The 25389-nt window shown below is 38.4% G+C and overlaps 1 protein-coding gene across 3 annotated transcripts in view; it reads right to left on the reverse strand.

The window, feature by feature from the left end:
* The window catches only part of ZSWIM6 (zinc finger SWIM-type containing 6), a 111886-nt gene that overhangs the window by 33394 nt on the left and 53103 nt on the right, over positions 1–25389 (reverse strand). For all 3 annotated transcript variants that reach the window (XM_052775656.1, XM_052775654.1, XM_052775657.1), the window contains exons 2-4: positions 15484–15840; positions 5807–5955; positions 5127–5277 (exon numbers count right to left, since the gene is read on the reverse strand). In XM_052775656.1, coding sequence (XP_052631616.1) covers positions 5127–5277; positions 5807–5955; positions 15484–15840 — 657 coding nt within the window. The remainder of the gene's footprint in view (positions 1–5126; positions 5278–5806; positions 5956–15483; positions 15841–25389) is intronic.

Genomic DNA, 25389 nt, shown 5'->3' on the forward strand with positions numbered 1-25389 from the left:
AGCTGATGCATTAAAATGTGGTGACTACCCAGCTGGAAGTACAGAATACCTTTTAAGTTCTCCTTAACATCATAAAATAAGACAACCAACAAAAGACCAGGATTAGCACGATGCAAACCCAGAACACATTTGCCAATTTTATGCACTGCCTTGTCTTGCAAGAGCTCTTTGGACACACCCTCTTCCCCATGACACAGCCATCATACTTTTGTTCCACAAGAAATTAATCCTCAACTTGAAAAAAATCAGCTCCCCTCCCCCTTGAAAAGTTCTTAAACATAAAAATGGAGGAAATCCACTAAAACGTTTGTTTTGAAACATGCAAATTATGTGAAGTTTCTTCACCACGAAGGCAAGAAAAAGCATATAAAGATACTGAAAATGGTAGTTCACAAAAAAAAAAATATCTGATCCTGTAATGTACGTGTTGACAAGCTGTTGGGCTCCATCACTCCACCAAGCAGTAGATACTTGTCTTAGATCCTTCTACTTGACTGCTTTCATCAGATTAAGCATCTGGGATTTAATTTAACAGTTTCAGCTTTATTAAGCTGTCACAAGAGCAGCCCCGCTTTGATAACAGTAGCTGCTCCAATTATGGCTTGGTTTAGGGTTGACAAGTATAATGATTCATTCGTGGCACATGAGAAGCAATAAAAGGTTGTTTTGCATTACAGCTTTAAAAATGTGGGCACTTTTTTCATTTAATTTGTCACTTAGCTTTTGCTAAGAGGACATTTAAATTGCAGTAAAAGGCAAATGGGGCTTTTAGTTTAAATGTAATCCCCATATTTAAATGATCTGTAATGGCGCAGTGTTCGAGTGGGAACACTATTGTTTCACAGTGGGCCCTGATGGTGACATGTGACATTTGTATTCAGGTCCTGTATTATCCATGTGGCTAAAGGGCTTCCAATTTCATTTCACAGCCAGAAGCCTGCAGAAAACACCAATTAACTTGCAGATCCCATTTGCCGACAAAACTCAGCCTCTTCCCGATGTCTGGCATCTGGCAGTGCTCAACATTTAATTCCAAAGCAGAGCCTCGCAGCCATCATGATCCCTGGGCTGGGGCACAAAGTCAAATTTTCCCCCTTTTTTAAGGAAATCTTTTTACTTTTGAAGAGAATAAGCAACTTTTACTTAATTTTTCATGGATTAATATTAATGAATACTGCTGTAGTAAGAGTGCTTGGTCCATTTCTTCTCTCTAGACTACAAAGAAGGTTAACTGACCTTTTCTTCAAAACAGAGATCTCAGCTCAACAGGCATCAGCAGATACTTACTGTGCATTTCCATATCCTCCCATTTTACCAATGCAATTTAATTTAAAAGGCAAACCAAGGTGCTTCAGATAATTAATCATTCTGATATATTGAAGTCTTCAACCATGGTCATCAAGAGTTAAACACCTAAAGATCAGCATGTGAAATTTATCTACTGAGACACCATTTAAACAGCATCAATGTGAAGAATTCCAACTCCACTCTAAACTCTGGGAAGTGCATTCATGTATTACTGTGGCAAGTTGGAAGTATTCACCAGTGCATCACTGAAGCTGCATCTAAATTCTCCTAGTATGAGAAGTATATCAACAAGCCTTACAGCTTTGACCTGTAATCTTGATCTTTCCAATACTACACCTTTAGAGTTCCACAAGCAGCATATAGCTCAACCCATTCTTTGATGTACAACAGGAGAATTTGCTGAGCCTAATTATTATATTCTTCCTCCTGAGAAGGACAACTAGCTAGTTATGTGTAAGGCTTTTTGTTAACTTGAGGCTTTTGAATCATAAATTGCTTACAGAATTAGGACTTTGTATTAGGAAACAGTCAGGTCCATACTTAGATGTGAAGTATTTGTGAGGTGGGGGGTGTCTTTTTTTTTTTTATATCAGCACCTTCAAACATTCAAATCCAATCTGACTTCTATTGAAGTCAACAATTTACCATAAACTTCAGCAGGAACTCTGATCAGAGCCCACTGAGTCTTTCCAGTACCCTTTCCAATGCTGGGCAGGCAGCATCAGTTAAGTTCTAGTGAAAGGGTCAAGTGACCCAGCCAAGGAGCAAAACTGAAGTTATTTAAGTATGCTTAAAAACCTATGCCAAGATTGAACTGACAAAGTGGCCATATGCCTAGCAGTTGGGCAACAGCATACCAGGGCAAGTAAGCAAGCCTTTATTAAGCAGAGTCTGTATTTACATACTTTTTATGTCCTAAAATTTGCCGTAACTACCATGTTAAATTGCCACCTCCCTGTGAAGTAAATGAGATCATAGATAAAACTTTGTTTTTCTGAAAGACATACATGTATGCCACTACCAAATTACTCTGAACAAATACAAAAAGTTAAGTATGTAAAGGCCTGACTCACTCTCTTCATCGATATTTTAGTTCTCTGACATCCTAGAAGATGACAAGACAGGAAGCCAACATTATTTTAGAACACAGTGATAACATCACCCCCTTAAACCCAATGTCTGAGTTATCTCTGCCACTGCTGGCACAGGGCCATCCAGCCACGGCCATCCTGCTCTTCCTTCTGCAGCTTGCTATTGTAATTCTGGTCTCCCTTAAAATCTCCTTCAACTTTTGCACATTCACTTTTTTTTTTTTTTTTTTTTTTTTTTTTTGAGATGTACATTTTACCTGGAAAAAGGTATGTGTTTAATTTGAATGAAACTCAAGGCGAAATCCTAGCAGAAACATGGTAGCAGTTTGTAACTTTCACACAAGGTAGGAGCCAGGCTGGAGAGATTCATCCAATTAACAGCCATTTTGAGGGAACTTGCTAAGCACCAGTGGAAGGAATTCTACTGGTGTGGGGAGGAAATGGGACAGTTTAGCAACATAAACATAAGCTGGAGGAGGAAGAACCAAGTTAAGTTCTACCCTTAGCCTACTGCATACCTGAAGTGATTGAAATGTATTTGCAATTGAAACCATAGTACACAATCAACATATTTTGATAATGTTAGAGGCAGCAGAGCAGTTCTGGGCTGAAACAACAGGGTCTGCCTCAGATTGCAAATACAGCAGCTGAGGTAGTGGTGAGGCTGGAGGCCGCTCTGCAGCTTTTTGGGAGTGTCACATACAATTCTGATTAAAGAGGTAAACTAATCAATTCAATTAATCTAAAATATTGCTTATTCAATGCTGCAGGCAGAGAGGTTCCACCTCCTCTACCTTCAAACAGGTGCTGTCAAGAAAATGATGTTAACATGAAACTGATGAAACAAGAAGAGGAGCCACTAAGAAAATTTAACAAAACCTTTTATGTTTATTGGCAGCATGTGGTAAGACTGCTACAGGTAACGGAGAACACATTTCTGCCTCTCCCACCACCTACCAGCTCAACCCACATAAGCAATGAAGCATGAGACCCTCCAGTTTTCAGTATGGTGGGATACAATTTTGCTGCATACATGTCCAGGCAAGCCCTGCTTGGCAAAAACTGTTATTCCCCAACAAGCTAACGCATCATAAAAATGACACACTAAAAGGGTTGTTACACTTGAAGACAAGTAGTTGTATCTACACTCTCTCTGACAGAGCTTTACCTGCTCTGATATTAAGTCCTTCCACCACAGAGGTCTATAATCTCAACTAGGTAGCTAGTGCTTTATTAGCCTAATGATTCATTTAGAGTGAACATAATTTATGCTGAACAGGTTATATCCAGTCTTAGCCCCACCAGTCAACATGCAATCAATCATGGTCATCTTTAACAGTGGAAAACTTAAGTTTTGGTTTTGATGCTTCCTTTCTAAATGAAGCATGTTATTCTTGCTTGGATTTAATTTCATTTAGCTTGGTTTTGGACCATTAAAATATATCAAGAGCATTACGGTCTTTGGTTCTCTTCTCTGCAGCGTTTACATAATGTCCCATAGGGCATCATCTGTAAAGTTTTTTGTTTGTTATTTAATATTTATTTATTTCTATGTTCCATGCCACGTAAGTCAGGCATAGCAATATTGACCAGAACTCATCTCAAGACAGACTCCTTTAAGTCTAAACTTGAACTGTCATTCCAGATTGAGTGAGAGCACAGGTAACTACTCCAAGTTCCATGAACCACAAGTTGATTCCATTTAGGCCGTGTATCTTCAGCTTGCTTTGAGAAAGCCTCCAAGACAGCATCCAAAACCCTACTACAGCTAAGATATACATATTAATCCCTCCACTTACACACTCTGTGAATTATCTTTTAGAGAAACAAATTAGATTTACCACTGTATTTTAAATAATTCAGGTTGTCTTTTATCTCTTCTATCTTCTACACACTTACACACCAACTGGCTACAAGTTTGTTCCAGTACCTTATACCTAGGAAAGGAATGCTTGTGGTTACTTAATGTTCTTTGCACTCACCTACCCACCTTCAAAATATTGGTGACATTTACATTCAAGTTGTTTTGAATTACCCCTCCTTACCACAGACCCCTACAGATTTTGAGAACTTCTGAAGCAGTAGTTCAAAACTAGATTAGCAAATTTCCGGAGCACTTCAGAGCAAGTGCCTTCAGACCCTACCAGTTTACATATACCTTTCCCATTTCAGCCTGTGATCCTCTCTCTATTGCACAACTAAGTCATATATCTGGTCGCAGCTGACCCTTCCCGTAAAGCAGTGTTAATTGTTTTAGCCCTCTGTTATTTGATCTCCTTTCCTGCTCAGTAATGGACTTCTACTTGCCTTTGTTGCTATCTTCTCATACTGCTAATGAATCTTCTATTTTGCCTTGTATTTCTCTCTAGTGGTGAATCAATTTCTTCCTTAACCTTTCCAGTTTAGCACTAGTGGCTTATATACTTATTCTCAGTTGTGTAGCTATGTTTGCACTTTTTGCTTTATTCTTTTTAGATCCTCAGGTACTTACAACCTGTTGCAATTGTACTTGTTTCACATCATGCTTCCTCTCCTCCAACTGCAATTGTCTCATACTGTAGATCAGAAATTCAACTTCACCCAACCTTAACTGAACAAGTAAAACTGCAGAAAACTCTAACCTGCTTTACCTAGTACCACAGTAAAGTTTCTCTCCACCCCAAATATGTAATTGTTTCTTCATTACACATATGAACACCTAAATGATTTTGAAGTCTGCGCATTTACCCAGTTCATCCCAGAGCTGCCTATACTTGTCAGTCATTGCAGTTCCTTGTTGTCTCCAAAGTGACAGACGAGGGTCAGCCATGAACTGTTCTGTTATCAACGTCAACATGCGAGCTCCATTTGAATCTCTCATCTTTAGCATCTCTCGCACCTAGGAAACGAGTCTTTTAATACAAACTTGAAAATACAAAGATATCGCAGTACAGACAATATGCTGCAGTGTTAAATATTCCACCGCTGTTAAATAAGAAATGCAATTTATATATGTGATGTGAAATTTTTAAGTAGAAAAAAGTCTGCCTTCCCAATTTTAACTATTTTTGGTTTCAGTATCCCATTGCAATTCTTCAAAGACACTTCTTCCACAAGTAATCCACAGATGTATTACGCCAACTGCTGCAATATTAATTTCTACAGGTTTCTCCAACATTTTGGGGGTGGGAAGGAAGAGAACAGCAAAGCTGCAGATGGTTGAAATGTTACTTCATATCCTTACACTGATCTCGAGACACATCAGATTGCAGTCCATTGCTGTACAACTCATTATTAAGCTGCCATAATGTTCCCAAGGCTTTGTCTTGTTTTAGAACAACAGGACTTTGAGTAAGATGCGAACAAGTACAGACTGGCCTTGGGAATGGGGGAGAGAAAAAAGGGAAGGTTTAGAGTACTTGACACACCTTTGCAAAAAGCAAATTGAGCTGCTTCCCTGATCCATGGTATCCGCCCTGGGAGAGGAAGAGTTTAACCTGTTCTTGGACCTGTTCCTCATCCAAATGCCAGCAGTTCTCATCATCTATGCTAGCACCCGCTGTTGGGTCAGGAGCACCTGCAAACAGCAAGAAAAGAAATCATTATGTTCTATATAAAGCAGAGAAGTTCATGGGTCCAATGGAGAGGACTACTGCAGAGGTTTTTGGATCTGTGTTTTGTTCTGTTTTGGATGTCTTGGCTTTTATCTAAACATTCTTTAAAAATAGACTTAGATTGCTCCTCAGTAGTCTTAAGCACTTAAAAGTTACAGCCTATGAAAAGGTATTTAAATAAATAATATTTTATAACAAAACATTGAAATCAAGGTGAGGTTTCTTCCTCCCATCTCAGCAGCTATACTAGAATGCTTTTACAAGGAAAATTAGACTTTGCATAGTATTTCTACAACTGTGATGTTAAAACCACTCTCCCCAAAATACCTGTGTAATTCCTGTACCTTCAGCTATCTTGCTCAGGTTTAAGTGACTGCTAGTGAGTGCTGCTATAGATGAACATGAGGAAAATCATCACCTCAGTGCCTTTGAGCTGTGATGGCTCTGCAAAGCTAAAGGAAGAGTAAAAAAAATCCCCCCCCAAATCCAAAGTCTTAAAGCACTAAAGGCACTTCCACTATAAGTAAGAGTTACAGCTGTGTATGACTGGTGCTTCCAAAGGAGCATTTTTACATAGGCAATGTCATCAGCACAGCTTCAGTTCAGAGCAACTCTACCTGAATTAGCCTAGAGTGAACTGAAGTGACTAGATTTACATCAGGCAGTGCTTTGGCCACAGGCTGCCCTAACTCAAATTTTGCAGTTGAGATCAGTGATTTTCCACCAGTGGCCTCTTCTAAAGGCTGACAAAATTAACAAAAGCAAGTTCTTGCACCATCTAGCAATCTATATTTTTCTGAATAAGCCTGCACCTCCACTGGATACTTTTAAAAAGTTATTCAAACTGAAAAGGATGAAAAACACTTATCTAAACTGTCAGGGAAACAACACAAAGTAGTGCATCACCATACCAGATGTAAGGTATTTTAAGCATGCCCAAGACTCAAGTTAACTTGACATTTTGACTTTGGGCTTGTCACAACTGCGTAATCTCTATATCCGTTAGGTTTTGAAAAGATGCTAGAAACTGAATTGCGTTACACAATCTATCACTTAAATCCGAGTCCATGTCACCTCTGCAGCCAAAAAAAAAGGATACTGGCAGGGAAGGAAAATTACATAGTCAGATTTGTAAAAACTTGCTTTTTCAAAGAAGGCCTGAGAACTTGAAAAGCAAAGATAGCTACAACTCTTCAGATGTATAGGAATTAAACATTGATTCTATTGATTCAAGCCTTCATTTCACAATTGCAGCTCTGCCGTGTAGGTGAAGCTTTTAAGTGGTCACAGAGAATGCTGGAATCTTTATTCAATGAAAATACAACCAGAAGATGTAAAAGGTCAGAGAGATGTCTTGTCTACTAGTTCCTGAGAGAGTTTAAAAAAAAAAAAAAATCTTCCAGCTCAGCAACTTCTTCAACTGCCTTCAACTTCAGAGCCTACAGCTGGGAACACTGCACTGCAGTGTGTATATATCTATATATATACATACATACACACACATATACATAGACACACAGGCATATATATTTAGATTAATAAGAAATTGTGTCTTTGACAATGTGAATGAACTCTCCTGCCTTCCACAGGAACCATAAGTGTATCAGAAGATGAGAATCAAGCTCAAGACAGTACAGAAACCAAGGAATGAAAAACCTCCTCTTCTGTGAGTGCTTCCATCTTTAGTATGTTACTTTTAAGGGGCTTTCAATTCAGTCTTCTACACGAAACACATACTGGTAAGTCTTCAGTTGCAAAGAACAAGATAAAAACAGAAGTCAAGCCACTTGAGAACAAGCAGTGCAGCTGTTGCACAGACGCAGGTTTGCAGTATCACCTTGCAAATAGGTTAAATATTTCATTGCTCTAAAACACAAAGAAAAGACCTGTGAAAAGCAACTATATAAAAGCACCAGTATACAAAACACACTTATATTTATCCCTCGCTTCAATGGAAATTTATCTTTAAATAATCTTGGTATGGCTACTTTTAAATTGAATTAAAAATAGCCCAAGATTCCTCAGCTAAGCTACCCTATTTAGGGAAAAAAACCCAAATTCCTTCCGTAACTGTTTACATTTTATCAAAAGCTCATCAGTCAGTTTGTGCTAGAAGGTTAAATTTCAACACAGCTCCTGCAAATTCTTGAACAAAAGGGTTCCCTTACAGGAACAAGGGCACCCACTGCCCTGGGACAGCAGCACTGCCCCCACCAAGGCCTCTCCTCCCAGCACGATCCCAAATATACCTTCCCAAGGGGCTCAGCATCGCTATACTTACACCAGCGTTATTTTCATGACAGTAGGCTAGAAGACTGTAAAAGCTGAAGACTCCAAGCTGAGGGTCTGAACTCTATGATGCTGTTCAGCACAGTACTACAGATACATCTGACTCAGAGCAATTTTTCCTTACGAGATCTTACACAGGCTACACTCAGTATGATAGAAGTTTTTAATTGGCATGTATAAAGAAATTTCAGTATACATGTAACTGGCACCAGCTACAGCTGTAATTCACTGATCTTTCAACACCGTTGGCAGTCTCCAGCAATAGCCACGGACTAACAAGGCATGGAGATGGCATGCGCAATCAGGCATGAGTCCAAACCACCTTCCCACCACAGCGGCAGCCAGGCATCCTAGTGATGGCGCTGGGGAAACCTCAGCTTCCACTGCCCACGTCACTCTTGTTTCAGGGTCGAGACACAACCATCTCCATGTCTCTCAACCACGCACTTTTCAAGATCACTACGTTCACTTACAGTAAGGTGAACACTGATTGGTCTAGCCTGTTTCCTCTCCCACTCAAACACAGATCACTCCTGGGCAACAGACGGGATTTCTACACTGTCACTTTCCTTCTAAAGACATGGGACTGGGTGAGTAGACAAGAAACTACCTGAACAAGCAACTGGAGGGAGCTGGCTTAGGAGCTGCAAGACAAAGCCCTAGCAATAGCCAGCAGGAAGGCTCATGCTCAACACCAGGCAGAGCTGAAGGTTCAACCCAAAGGTGGTGGCTTCGCTCGGGGTGCAGCACAGCCCCGAACAGGCACCATGAAGCTTTGGCAGATGGACGGTTTGGCTGCAGAGAGGAACATGGGCGGCCCTGAATTTAATCTCTGCAGCGCAGTTTGGTGCCAAGACCAAATCCCATTCCCCACTTGTAAACTGGGGGATAAGTATTACTTACATGCTTTAGAGGGGTGTCATGAAGATGAATTAGTTCACATTTGAACTATGAAAGTGAGAAGCACTGTATAATTATACTAACTATTAATACCTGTAATTAAAGTGTGTCAGTTTATAGACACTAACATATTAATCTCCCTCCCTCCAACCTCTGGCTCTAACTTCTATCATGACTGGTCTTTGAAATAGGTTTTACGTCATGTACTTACAGTTAAATACAATACATAATGTATTTATACTCAGTATATAGATACAGCCATACATGCTTAATCACTCACTTTTACTAAAATTACTAAATTGCAATCTTAGCAATCAAAGCAGGAACAGTGTCCACAACTGTTTGTAACACTGAACACCCAAATAAAATCTGAAAACAGAGTAACAGCCTTTTATATTTATGGTCATAGCAGGTTACATGTTACAAATAATCAACTCCAAAGTTCTAAAAAGCAGACACATTTAAAAAAATAAACAGATTGATCATTTATATAGCAAGTTTAAGAGCAACTGCTTTCAAAATGAGCAACCACATTCAAGAACTGATGGTGTATATGGAGAACTTAACCTCAAAAAGTAAGTAGAAACAAAGCAAGGAGCACTGACTAAAATAGGCTAAGAATTGCCTATATTGGAAACTACTCGGGTGCAGATCAACAGTGAAATTTGGTTAAAACAACAGCAAGTAGTCTTTAAGGCAAACTGCTTCCCCGATCCTTATTTCTGAAGTATCACAAGAGTTGTTTTAATCTTCAAATGAAACCATGCCAAATTACTCACCCATAGCCATACTAAACTTTTTTGTTTATAAAAATCTTATTAATTTAAGTATACAAATGAACTGTAGATCAGTTGAATTTTATTAGATGTCATCCCATGGCAGCATGAAGGAGAAGAAGATAAGGAAAAATGATTACAAATGATTACATGACTTACTGAGTACTATGCAAAGATTGAATGGGCCCAGCTAGAAACTAATACTGCTGTACGCTGACTCACAACAGAATAGTAATTGATTTTGTAAACTTAGTGTGCTCAGAATTATTCTAAACAATAATTATATAAAAGCAAAGATCATAAAATCAATGATTCAAAAAATATTATTATGCCTTTGATTCCCCAAACAATTCAAAGTGTAGACATAAGTCACTTCATGTTGTACTTAATTTCAGAACTCTTGGGTGGAATATAACACCTGTTCAGCAGCGCACAGCAACTGCTGTGAAGCAGCCAGCGCTAACAACAGAAAATATGAAGACAGGACACGCTAGTCTAAGTTGCTGAGGAAAGTTAATAAACCCCCAACAAGTTTTTAACTTCCAAAAAATTCTTTACCTTCCATCTGCACATACAGCAAAATGCATAAACTTATCTGCTGACAATATCTAAACTCTCTTGCTAAAATCCAGGTGTCACAAACATTATCTAGCAAGCAATGAATTTCAAAGTCTACTTGTGTGCAGCAGTTAGAAGAACTTTGTTATCAGTACAGACTAGCATGAAATTATTTTCATTTATTTTTACCTTCCATGTCTCAAAACGAAATCTCACTATTTATCTTCTATATAAGTTTTATTTTATTGTTTAATGTACCCGAAAAAACCTTTCCTAAAAGTATGAATTTCCTAAGTTATTTTTTCATGTTATTTTGGAGCTATTGATCTTTCATTTTATTTTATGTTGCGCTACTTACTTACTTCTACTTCGGTTTCTGAAATTTCTCTAGTTTTGTGTAGTCTTGTTGTTACTTCCTTCCCAAATCTGTTCACTAAACAATTCTCATACTAAGCACTGGTGGACTTCACTTTCATCCTTCTTGAAAGGAAACTCACCTGCCATTTCCTACGTTCTTCTTTTGCAACTAGTCTCTCAATCAATTTTGCCAGTTTAAGCAGGGCCATAAGGAAGATTCCATCATTGTTTTAATAATGTATCTTCTTTAACATTAAATATTCCCTCTTGTAGTAGATCAGCAATACACTGTATTCTGTTGTTCAGCCCTAGCCTACACTCCAATTTTCCACTAAATTCCCATCATTTCAGTAAAATACACTAAGTTCATATTAACACATATTCACCTGTACCTCTGGATTGCCCTTTGGAACTTACAATATATAGGAACAACATTAGATATTCTGAAATTTTCTTTTAAAGCAATTTTTTTGATAGATGCTTCCTTCTTGGCTGCCTCCACCAGCACCCCTAATCTACGTTAGGGAGTAATGTTTGAATAGGATGGTACCGAGATCTGCCTTGACAAATACAGGAACAACTACCTAGGTACCTCTGCTTCTGAGAAGACAAATGTACTTAAACTGGTTTCTCCCAGGTCCTCCCTCTTAAATTTTAGTTCATCTGCATGTGGTTTTGTACTGGCAAGTGACTCATATTGTGAGTCAAATAATCGGAGAATGGGAAAAAGTCTGGAGAAATCTGTGTACTTCTCAGAGCAGAAATTGCAACAGCAGCACTAAACACTCAGGAAATAAACAGTACAGCTTAAAAGGTAAAAATGAAATTGGTTTGCTAGGCTGTCCTTATACCAATAAAAAGGCAGACCCTGTTTCACTGTGCACATAATAGCAAACCAATGCTAATATGAGATTAATATGCAATCAGACCTCCTCCCCACCCCACCTCCCCACCTTGCAGTTACTTTCTTATGTCCACAAAAATTCTACGGAACATAGTTTGACCTTCCAACCAATTTATTTAAGTGAAATTTTCATACCTAAGAAAAGACAGATCCAAGGTGACAAGCCTGGCTGATAATCTGTCGTCCTAAATGTTCTCTTCCTAGCCTTACACACCTGCCAGCTTCTTCTGCCACAATGGTACAAAAATTAACAGGGAGGAAAAAAGCCTCAGCTAAGCAGGATCCAAATCTACATCCAGCTTCCTGAGTCAGCATCCCAAATTAAACCAAATGTGAAGCCAACAGTTATGCAGCACAGACATCAGGGTATCAGTATGAATACCTACAATTGTCTTCAGTAGAGAAGATTAGACCACACAGATCTCCAGCTCTGAAATCAGGAACATGAACAGCTGTAGCAGTGCCACATGAGAAAATCAGAACAAGTAGTCCTCTCAAATATAAGAGGTGCTTTTGTGCTCTAAAAACATGCAAAACCCTCCTGTAATATAATCACCACCAAGTGGAAATTAGCATGGCAAATACAGAAGAGGATTCCCAATAAATCACTCTCCTGACGAAGTTAGTGAATAGACACCGCATTCCTGCGCTTCTAACAGCATCCACTTATTTTTTCCTGCAGTGAGGCTCAGTCATGAAGCAAGAAAGGGTATTGCAACAGTTGTATCCACCAAGGAACTCAAAGTGATTTGTCATTTCAAAACAGCCTCAGTGTAACTCACTTCACTAGTTCCCCCAGTAACCTCCTTCACAAGGAAGGTGGCCAAAGCCACTCGTCAAATGCTAAGACAGAATTTTGAGCAAATGAACAACTATCCAATTCACCTTTTGTGAAAGACAAGTACTGCAGAGTTGTTTCATCTTCCTAGCCAGCTTATAAGCAAGTCAACAAGACCACTGTGGACAGAGCTCTTCAAGGTCCCGGATCATTCTTATGTACAAATAAATAGTATTCGATAGCTGATTTCTTCTGCCTATTGCTGGAAATATATGAAAACTAAAACTAGTACAGCCACTACGAGAGAAAAAAAAATTTTTAAAAAATTGAAGTTTTATATAAAACAACCCTGAAATCGTAACAACCACTAGGCAACATTGAAAAGAATTCCCTCATCTAACTCCAGATTCAAGACTTCCCTTCGATCAAAGCTGTTTCTGGTGTTTCTGTGCTAGGTGTCGTCTTACTTTTATAAGCAAGTTTTTATAAATTTTTCCTCTTACTTACCTGTGCCTTCAAGCAGTATTCAATGTAATTCCTCTTCAAACACTAGTTTAGTGAGGTTGAACTGTTCAAAGCAAGACAGGTCTACAAGACATTTTCGTATTACAAACTGAACATCTGCAGCACAGGAGATACAAGAGTGAATGGTGATCTTATGTTCACCAGCCTATGCTATTCGAACCAGAGATAAGATTTCTTCTGGTTATTTTTCATAGATTTATTTTGGTTAACTTTATTGTTTTAATTTAAGGAATTTGATTAAAGATCAAAATAACAGAATTACAGTATGAATCCTAGAATGCCACTTACTTGCTACATAATCAGAGGAACTTACTTTTCCTTAAAAGAATCCTGTGAATTTTTAACACTGCAAACATACCAATCAAAAAAAAAAAAAAAATCAGACCATGCTTTTATGGTAGTCTGAGAAGAAAAGCAGGAGACTATAGAACCTCTTCTGTAACCCAGCCTTCTTTGCTAACAGCAGTTTATTTTCTTATGCTGCCTGGATTTTCTACTTCAGGTTTTGATATTTTATTAAGAGCTACCAACAGTCAATGAAGACATACTGCAATCTCATTTACCAGGAAAACAGCAACACATGTAAGAAACATTTTAGTTTTGTGGATCTTTTTAAACTACCCTACTCAAATTCATTGTGAAATTTCATGATTTATCATCAACTTAGTTTTTTGTTTCCTATTCTTTTTGCTATTTGGGCTGTGATCTAAACATTGAATCTCTCTCAAAAAAAAAAAACTTAAATACTAACACATAATGAGATATTTTGACAACAAGAAAATAGCTGACAAAGCACAACATGCCTATGATTAGTATAATTAGACTTAATGGTGATCAAGTTTAAGCACACTCTGCAACTGCTTGTCACTTCTCTTACATTAAGCATAGTAGCTAATACAGCCATAAACAGCCATCACCTGTCCTTCCTATCCCACCCCTGCCTTCCCCTTTTCTAATCACCCTTGAGTGAATCTTCTGTGCTACTTTGATACTCACCATAATTCTTCCTTCCCCTTAATTCCTTATGTTCAGGGTATCACCAACTCTCATGCAATACAAGCCTTCAGCTTACAACATCTGAGCATCTTCCTCTATTGCTTGATGTCCTGCATCTGCTTTAGCTTCCCTTTCATTGTACCATCATCACCCGGCAGCTCTGCCAATCACCTTCTCATGATCCATAATAACTAGAGCAACTGCCTTGCCTCTGGCCACATCCCCCATAGCTCCCAAAGCCAAAAAAAAGCACTACTCCTGAAATACACCATCTTGCAGCACTGCCGGACTGGGCTTGCCAGGGTCACCGGACTCTAAGGAGAAGGGCTACACTGCAGATAAGTCCTGTTATGGCAAAGACTACCTTCTTTTGTTCTGCCTACTATCTAACACACACTTTTTTTTTCTTTCTCTAGTATTAAGCAGCTTGGTTGTGTTTGTATTGCAAATTCCTTGGAATAGCAGTCATCCCTCTGAAATATCTAACACAAGAACTGTTCCTGACAATGACCAAACAAACAAAGAAGATATTTTTAGATATTTAGATAACTTACTCTTCCCCCCTAAGCTGCCCTTATGCTTACAGCTCTGGTCACCTTAGAGGACATTTCTATCAGGTGACCTTACAGGAACACATGACTCTAATAAACTAGCTGGGTCACCTCAAACCCACAATTACCTACTTTCAGTTCAGCAGAGTCCATAGAAAAGCCACCTCAGAAGCCTAAAGTCACACCCAGCACTCTTTAACAAACATGAAGATGTTCAATACAAGAACCTGAGAGCCATTAAAACCATGTGCAGCAGAAGGAGCAGGAAAGATCAAGACCTTTGTTGATGCTGTAGGCTGCTGCAGCACTAACAGGAAAAAGGCATTGAAATACAGGTTCTATATTTCTCCTGACTTCATAGAGAAAAGAAATCCCAAAGGATAATAAAACTATATTTAATGAATGAAAAAAACAGTAACGCCTACTTGCTTTTATGCTTTGCCATTAAAACAAAGTTATACAATCAAAATATCAGAAGATTAGTTAAAAGAACAAAATAACAAAACGATGCCGTTGGTAAGAGAGCTCTTTTAAGCAATGTGGCTCTACAAAGCACACCACTACTCAGTTTTTCATAGCTGGAAAATACAAGTGTGAAGCAGATCAGGCCACAAGTTAACAGTGCTGGAGACATCAAGCTCATTGCTTAGGAATTCTTCTGTCTTTTCCAACATGTATGGCTTTCTAAACATCTTAAAGCAAAGGTTCAGTAACAGAATCCTCTTTAGTAAACGCCATAGAATCACAGAATAATTCAGGTTGGAAGGGACCTCAGCAGGTCACACTCCTGAACGCCACAAAAAAGCTCAAAACCAAAGCGGGAATGAAGCAAAAGGAAGAACAAGTATCAAACTCACCATGGACTTGATTGATTTCTGAATTCTGAGAAAGAATTTCATCTGCTAATTTTTGAGCAGTTGGCAAAACTTCTGTGTGGTGCACTGTGATCAAATACTGTACAAATTTTTGAAGTTGGTCTCTGTTCATTTGAAAGAGTGTCTCTGAAATGGGAAGATGCAGTTTGACCTGATCTGGCTTGCGGATCCGGTATAAAGAGAGTGCCACAACATGCGCACAGTAAAATATGTCCTTGTTTCCACAGCTACAGGTCACTGAGGTAATCTTGCAACGATCAAAGCTGATAGCTACATTGCAAACAGTTTCTGGCTCCGATTGCATTGCAGGCTCTGTCACTGTGCCGCTCAAGTGGAAACCTGTGCAGGGAGAAAAAAGAGAACTTAATAATGTAAGTAAAATACCGCATCTCATTATCAATAACCTTTTGTTAATAAAGTAAAAGTCATCATCGATTTCTGAGAAATTATATACCCTAAAGAACTTGCTTTAATTACAAATATTATTAACCCTTTCTTTTGTATATACCCTTTTCATCTCCATTAAAATCAAAAGAGGAGTAAAAAGCTAGTTTACAAGCCCTCTTTGCCATTCCATCACAATAGTTATAAAAGTTTGATAGTAAGAAAAACATTTATTTGATTAAATTATAGCTGCAGAAGCAGAGCTGCATCTGATTAAGACCAATGTGAAACTCCCAGTACCTCAGCAAGTTGGCAGCAATTTTCCAAACCCCACACCAGGGAGCCTGCAGCACCTACCAGCAAATTTAACCATCTTTCAATAAGTAAGAGGGAAGTAGTGCACTCTAGTGGCACGAAGCCAGGTCCTAGTCTCAACTCTGCCCCTGAGTCACTGCCACAAGTCACTTAACCTCTTTGCTTTCACTTCTCCCACCGAGCTCATGTTAAAGCTCGCCTCCACCCAAGCAATCCAGTCAGATTGCTATGTGTGTAGCTCTTTGGAGATGGAAACTGCTGCCGTTACCAATACACAGGATAACAGATTTATAATACAGAATGAGACACGTGCGCATGGTTTCAGAAGTCTCTGTATTATAGTCCTGTTTCCCATTCAACATAATAAAGCACAAGGCAAAAGAGCTAGGTTTGCTTGTATCGTAAGAAGGTATGGTATACCATAAGAAACACATTCGTTTCAGCAAAGATGCCACTAGTTGACACAGCACCCTGTTAAAGCAAGGTCTCAAACTCTGAAAATCAGACCTAAACCCACCTCTGTTTGCCCAACATGAAGGCCCAGGTTTGGCTCTCAATACCACTGAATAACAGAATTTGGATTTCTTTTGGATTTTACGTAAGTATGACATTGATTTTGGCTCAAGCATTAAGTCAGAGGCATAGATACAGGGCAATACAACTAAATTTCATGTGCTGTACAAGTATAAAACTTGAACGGACAGTGCATATAAAATCTGGGACAGACACTACAAGTAAGTTGTTGTATGTTAACTATTTATAATGGAAATAATATAAAACCACACTCTCTCAAAGTCCAAAACCAATTTAGTATTCTTGAAACACCAGAAAACTGTATTGTAGGAAGCTGTATCATATGAAAATTAGGTCGTGAAAAAGAAGAAACATATACCTAGCTCTAGTCCAAAATGTTGTAGCTCCAATTGTTTTAAAAAAGGGCTTCAAGTTACAGGAAACAGAGAGGAAAATATCTCATTTTTTCCATTTGTTTACACTGTACATTTCAGAGCAGGTTGTACAGTCAGCATCACTGTTTGGATTACATTCAACTGCAGTACTCTGATACTCTACCCTGAAGAAGGTCATATGCACACACTAACCTCGACTTTGCAAGAGGATGTTTGCCAGTTAAAGTAGCTAAGAGTCAAGGTTGAAGAGGCAGTAAGCTATAAAGTGCACAGAGAGGAAGTGGGGTGAACAAACAAGCCCAGGCATACACAGTACTCTTGCTCTTGTTTCCATGCAACACCTGCACCGAGAAGGGGAATGGAATTGCCCCTTGCATCATGAGCTCCTCCCTCTGCCTTTCCCTTAGGTTTTATAAGTAGTCACAGCATGCTCCTGTAAGTGCCTTCTCCCCAAAACAGAGGCTTTGTTAAAACTTAGCCAGCTCTATTTATTTCAGATTAATTCCCAGTAAGTGAAAGTTGTATTGGTGGTCCCAAAGAAACTGCACAGGAGATTTTTCTTTTCAGTATCACTTTCCTATGAAGCATACCTAAAACTTTCTCTCATCCATGAGCTGAGGAAAAGCCTAACACTTGAACACTGAAATGGCCTGTTCCCACTCCCTCCTACTCTCAAGTAAGTTCCTGAACTCCTATTAATTCCAATAGCAAAAGGCCCAAAGATTCCCTTAATTTAAAAAAAAAGCCCGACCAGCTACTCCAATACCATTATCACTTGTAATTTGTCAGTATATAATTCAAGCATCCAAAAAAGTTAAAATCTTCCTGGAAAGATGAATGTCTCCAGAAATACTTAAGAGTTAGCAGCAGGCCTGCCTTTTAGTCCTTACACAGTACAGACACACACAGAGCTCATGGTTCCCTCTCCCTCTCCACTGAGATTTTTTTGAGAATTCATGTTACAAGCAGCAACATTCAAAAACACAGATCCAGGTCTAAACAATGACAGCACTAATACAGTCAAGTTACCTAATCTCCCCTTCTTAAATTACATAGGATTTAAACAAAAACATCAGCTGCACTTGCAAGCTAAAATGTAGAAGCTCTGCATTAACTATGCCGCAGTGATGTACTATGCCTGCTAATTATGAAACACTATTTTCCTCCTCTTTTTCTGTTTGTGTTTTTAAAAGAAAGAAATTGTTGTTAGTAATTTTGACCTTTAAAAAGGTTTCAACACACCAGAGAAAACAATTCAGGCAATTTCAGCTCAGAAGCCCTGGCAGGGCTGTTATAATTTAACCTACCAGATATCAAATGCCATCTTCTCCACTGCCCACAATACTGCAGAGTACTCAATAGGGCTGTTCCCCTCCTGCAGACATAGCCTTAATCTTTAACCTAACCATCTAATATTCTCCAAATAACATATGAAAAGTTAGAAGCAGGTAAAAAATTGATGCACCATGCTTTGCCAGAAAGCTTTCAGCAGCAGTAATTTATAGGCTGCTGAGAAGACAGATGTTACATGCTCCTGGAAGAAGGCAAAAGGAATCACCTGTGCGGGGACTCAAAGATAATGACATTTCACTAGCAGATCCAAAGGAGCAGAGAAAGTCTCTCCAGCTAAAAAGCTGCAAGCCCTCACTCCAAGTAGGTATCTCCCTTCAAAAGGAAAATTCCTCTTTTACTCAAAGTTACAAACCTTTGCTAGAAATATTTATCCATTCCAAAAAAAACCCCAAGAACACTAATGTTTCACTTTTAAACTACAAAGCTCATTCATTATTATCTAAAGACAACAAAAGAGTTGCAGGCAGAAAACCATGTGTTCACTACAGAATCTATTTATAGAGCAGGCTTGTTTCACCTTTTCCCTTCAGCTGCTGCAGTTTGAAATGTTTTAGTTTTCAAACCAGCACGTGACCAGTAATTCAAGCTCTGCTGACATTTTCAATGCACAGAGGCTTTGCATTCTGCAAAAATGCGTTTAGAAAAGCAGTTGGAGCATTAAGACAATGTATCAAGTGATACACTCTTTTACAAAGTGATTTTGCTTCTGTTGTGAACGCTCCCCTCACACACACCACAAAGACTATTTAACAGCCAAAAAAATAGCATTTTCAGCTGCCATACTTTTGGTAGGGGACCGTGCCAAAGTGCCATCATGAGAAAAGCATTAAAAAGTCAGTAAATTTTACAAAGCAATTTTTGCCAAAATCTGTTTGACAGCATGCGATCCATTAACTAAAAACATTCTGGGACTGTAAAGCTGCCTGATAAATGAAAATGAACATTACTACAATGTACTATCTGCCAGCTAAGTATACATGTTTGTCATAAAAAAATAAATACTTTGGAATAAAACAAAAGAAACTTCAAACTGTAAGGCCGTAAAGAGGAGAAATGACAGTGGCATGCAGAGAAGCAGCAGCAGGTCGACTTTTAGTTACTCAAGTAAAAAATTTTGGAATAGTTAGTTCCACTAATCCAATGGGATAAGTAGTAAAGTTACTGCACTAAATAAGCATCATCAATGGCATATCACAATTTTAATTAATTTCTACTGTCACCCTGTGCTACAAAGCATCTTCCTCAATATACCCAAGTCCAAAGATACATTTTAAAAAGATACAGACCAAAATAAACAAAAACTATCAGAACAACAAGCCATGTAAAATGCAGGGGAAGTAGGGGAGGAAATTATGCTGAGATTATATGGTGTTGTGGTTCAAGGAAATAAAACAAAAGTACAACACAACTTTTAAATTAACTATAAACAGTAATTCAATCTAAAATTTTAGACCATTGATTTCTTTTCTCAGTAATTTAGAACTCAAAATTCTAAGATGTTCCTGTAGACACAGGGAAAAAAGGAAATTAAAGAAAAAACCTCTCATTCAAGGGGAGCTGCATTCATTTGTGATTCAGTCAACAATACAGCAAGCTATTATGGAGTGAACTTTACATGAAAAAAATAATTCTCTCTCAAACTTTTTAGCTGCCTATTCAAAAATACCAATAACATGACATCAAAACAAACACACTACCAGCTTAAAAAATAGCGGGCTATTCTTATGAACATAGAGTAACAGTACTTTAACAAAATGTATTAAAAATGCATACCTCCATTGTATATATTAAAAATATTACCTATGCTGTCAAGAATTCCAGGGGTTAAAAAAAAAGTCACTTTGAAGTTCACACTTGCAATTGAAAGCTTTGATTGAAATACAACTATACATCACCACTGGGTATTGCTTATCCTTTACAGAAAACATAAAAACGTCAGAACTGGATTCAGAAATACCCTAAAGCTTAAAAAACAGTGCTTTTGAATAGCTTTCTGCCACATACATTTTGAGAACACCATGCATGCCTCATCCACTATGCACAAGTTATCCTAAAATTAGGAAATATGCTACCAACTATATTTGGAAAATGGATGTGTTCCAATATTGATCCACTGACCCTTTTTCCATACATATGCTCCTAGTCAGGAAAATGCATGAGCTATTTTACATTCACAGAAGAAACAACCAGCAGATGAAGGTACCTATAGAGAAAAAAAAATTACGGAAGAGTTTGTTCTGGGAGCTGGGGAATCTTCAGCATGCAAGACCTATGCAGGTAACCTCCACCTACGTAGCTTTACCTTGGTAATCAGAATCACACCCTCCATCTTTAACAGTCATTTAAATTAATTCAGACTACTATATTACTTGGCAAACACATAATCACTGTGTAAAGTGAAAAACACCTCTGTTTCATCTTGCCTACCAAACAACAAGAAATGCTTATGGAAAGTAGTTTCCAAATATGCCCACTAGCTATTTTTTCATAACTTATATCAGTGGTTGCATTTTTTTTTTCCCAAGACAAGCAAAAGTCTAAACCATGTTTACCTCATTCAAATTTTGTCTTTTAAGAAGTGGTTTTCCTTTAAGATGACAAAGTAGTATCCTACATTCAATTCTGTCTGAACTCTGGAACACTCTAAAAACAGATCAACAACACACTTTGAAATTATTATTAAGTCAAAACCTTGCATGCCACCACTCAGCCTGAAGCTAATATTAACAGCCTATTTATAAACCAGAGAAAACATTGATTTAAAATGGAAGATACTTACCCATAGTACCTTAAACATGCTGGCAGGTATTATACAAAGGTAATGACAAGTCGGGGAAAAAAAAAAGATTAATTAACAAGAGCAGCACATAAGATGTTTACTATATGTAATGAATGCACAGGGTATAGAAGAGCTTATGTTTTGAGAGCACTGCCACTGAATAAAATTGGCATTACCACTGCACCCAAACACTAACAGAGGACCCATCACAAACAATCGCCTGGATTCCATGACTCCCTTTCATAAAGCCAACAGTCAGGATTTGGTATTTCAGAACTTTTGCAAGCAAGAGAGAAAGTAGAAGTAGCATTAAATAAATCCCTACATACACTCCACTGACAACTTGGAAGTTCACTACTACTGGCACATGTCCAAGAACATGCATGCTGTAACGGTGACAGCACTAGTGACTTGAACAGCAAGATTTATCTGTCCCAACACTGTGAATTCAACAGTCGCATTTGAAAAAAAAAAAAATCTTCCAGGACCTCCTTCAGCAGACCAAACATTCAAGTCTGAGAACTGTTCGACTCACTACATTCATTAGACAAAGGCCTCCACTAATCCCTCAAGCCAAGCTTGATCACATCTCTGCTGCTCAAGAGCAGCTGCTTGTCACTGTGGTCCAAGGAGGGCTCATGGATGACTGTACAGGATGCATCCATGCAGAATACTCTTCCCTAAAGAGAAGGAAAGCCTGTTCAAACAGCAAATAACACAGCAAAATGCCTTCTCTGCCCAACAGACATGTAAGATCCGGACTGTTTTAAGACAGATGCAGACTGCAGCAGCTCATGAAGTCTGGAGGTGGAGGCATTGAACAAAACATACACCCCATGAGAATGGCCACAAGGGTCCCTCAAGGTTTCACCACTATCCCTGCAGTAAACAACTTGCAACCCACCCCACAGGAACCCCATATGAACTACAGAATGACATTCTCACCAGCACTGCTCACAGCCTCGGATCACATCTCTGCAAGACCTGAAAGTCGTCTGCATTCCAACTCATTTAATATGGATATAATCAACCCCATTTTACGTGTTTGTAGCATTAGCTTTGTAGGCAAACCAAAGCAGCAAAACCTTAGTGTAAATAACAGATATGTTAAAAAATGTCTTCCGGACAGCAGTAACATAGAACTCTACCCCTAGCACAGTGATGCTCAAACTGTGATCTAGGATGCTACAGCAAATGATGTTAATGGCTTACAAAGCAGAAGCAGAGCAGAAGCAGACAAGTCTCTTCAACTAAAGGCTTAACATAGTGCTGAGCATTCACTGGAAGTGTGAATGCTGACTGACTCCTGTCAGGTCAAGAAGGCTAGCAATCCATGGCTGCAGGCCACCCTCTATCAGATATACAATCCAAGCCTTTTTGTTGGTTTTGGGTTTGGGGCGTGTTTTTTTGTTCGTGGTGGTTTTTGTTTGTTCATTTGGTTTTTTAAAAAGGGCATCCTTTTAAAATAAACTTTGCTCCTCTACACTGAGTTTAACAGCTCCTCTCTCAGCACAATATATCATAAGAGCACCAGTAACCAAAATAAAAAAAGAGATCTCAATGTAAGCCTGCAATCCCTGAAGCTGACAGGTAGAAAGGTACAGTTTACTGTGAGGCAGCAGCAGACAGGACATTTATTTTTATATACGACAATTTTTCTAATAACATACCCCACAGAGATCATGTGACAGCTATTAAAAAAAAAATTCAAGAATGTTGAAGAGAATGTTGAAGAAATCAGAAGCTTTGCAGAATGTGGGCAAATTAACATTTTATGATTTATGATGCATGGAATACAGTAAGCCTCAAACTTTTGAGGGAGACTTAATAGGCTACCTGAGCTGACGGAAACTGGCTGGATCCATCATACAGCAGCTCACTGCAGCAAAAGCGTGAAGTGGGAGTCATCAAAACTACACTGGTGCTGAAGAGAAACTGGAAGTAAATTCAAAATGAAGGGTAAGGAAAAAAAGGGTAATTAATACTGAAGAAAGTTGCTAGAAGTAGAGCTACTCCAAAATAATTGAGCTTTTAACTAAGCAGACTGCCCTGACCATCTAGCTAATGTACACTAAAATGTTTATAGGTGAATTGTAATAGAATATAAATGTAGGCCAGCATCAGGCTCAAGTTTACATTCAGCCATAACAAAGGCTGGAAACAAGAGGTTAAGACACATTACTAAACCACATTTAAATTCTGATAAACAAACCTTCACTCTGCTGGTGAACTTCACAGGGCCTTGTTTTTTGCAAAGAGAACAACAGATTCAGACAGCAGATGTGCAAACAGTCTACAAGGGTCTGCATCCCGGGAACAAGGGTGCCGAAGAACAAGGACTGATTACGACCAGTCTTCAGAGGTTCAGTAGAAAGACATTTGTTGCTAGCTTTTGAGGAGGAATTTGCTCTACTATGGCAAGCAGAAGCTGGCATCCCTCCTGCAGGAAGCAGGCAGCAGAGATTCACCGCATAGCACAGGGTATCTATCTCCCAAGGTGATGCCATTTCAGCTTTTACTGCTACTTATTTTTTGCATCACATTTGCAGGGAGACGTTATGCTTACTTGCTACAGCACAAGTATAAATACCACAAGTGGGAAAGTGACTGCAAATGAGGAAGAGCAACAAAACCAAACAAACTCAGATCAAACCTCCTGCTTTTATTAAAATATCCTTAAAGCAATACAACATGAAATAGGCTGCTTTTACATTGATGAAAGTGTTTAGAGACTACCAGTTGTTTTAAGCAACTTAGATGTCCTGTGGAACAGATAGAATATGGTCATTTTTTGAAGTTACAATTTACACTCTTATTGCTAAAAGAAGAATTTTTCTGTATTGCATGTCTACAGTTAAAGGCTTGCCTTCAATTAAGAATCATCTGTCTCCACCAAAAAGAAGTAACAGTAAAGTAAAAAGAAGTAACAGAAGTAAATCATCTGAAACTGAAGAAAACCTCCAGCAAGACCTGCTCATTTTTAAGGGAGGGAAAGAGAGGAAAAACCCAATCTAACCAAAATTTTTTGTTGTTGTTTCGAAATTTCCCTCTGCCAGGCCAAGCACATCTCTGCTCTTTTCACACTATTGCTGGTACCACGTCTTTTGCTTTTGTCACACAGGCTGTCACACAGCTTTACTTTATCATCTTAAGTTAGGGTTCATCTTCGACTTAATTTCTACAGTGCCTCTGTAAGGCTCCAACATTGCTTGACTTTTACAAATAAAGCATGATTAGCAGCAGTTGTCTACATGGCTTTTCAAAGACAAACTGAATTCAACTAACATAGGCCACAGAAGAGCACAGAGCTTCATCAGAAGATGGGTGAAGGCAAGAAGGAAAAACCTTTAAAAATTACATCCTGCTTGACTCATAACACTGCTTTATCATCAGGAAAAACTACTTTCTCATCCTCTTGACAAGTGTTTAATCAAACTCCCACTGTATTTTTTAATGGGAAGTGGATAAAAATCCTAAAAAGGAAGACAACAGCAATCACAGATATAAACTTGGGAAAAGATTTTTTTAAAAGATTAGAAAATGACTACTTCCTGAAAAGAGCGTGTCTGGATTTCCACAGCCATACTTAAAAGTTTGGGAAAACCCAGCACAGGATGTCTGAAACACAGGCATCCTGCAGTAAAAGGTATTTAGGTCATTCCAACAACACAAAGCTTTTAACTGATTGAGTAATTTAAGATCGTGCTCAAACAGTTTAAGTTTAAGCTATGCAAAAGCACAAGCCAATATAATTTTGAAACTAAACTGACCTTCCACCACGAAATGTTATACTTGGCCTAAAAGAGGAAACTGGCACTCCTATTTCCATTACTAGTTGTGGAAAAAATCATTCTTTTGTTTAAAAAGGGAGAAAAAGAAGAGATCAATGCTGCACTTGTGCCAAATGAAAAATGGCATTAAAGCTCCCCGAAAGTGAGACAGACCTTTTCTTTATGGCCATGATTCTATTCTTCCACTTGTATACTAAATATTCACAAAGACTTAATTCTTAGCATTTACAAAATGTTTTGATTGCCTTAATTTTTTAACAAATGTTTCTGTATTACTGCAAGAGTCAGAATGTTCACTGAACTGTTTTATTCGTAATCAAAATGGAAGTAAAAAAACATCTTTTTCTCTTTTAAGTGT

The sequence above is a fragment of the Harpia harpyja genome, chromosome Z (genome assembly GCF_026419915.1).
Source record: "Harpia harpyja isolate bHarHar1 chromosome Z, bHarHar1 primary haplotype, whole genome shotgun sequence".
NCBI classification, from domain to species: Eukaryota; Metazoa; Chordata; class Aves; order Accipitriformes; family Accipitridae; genus Harpia; species Harpia harpyja.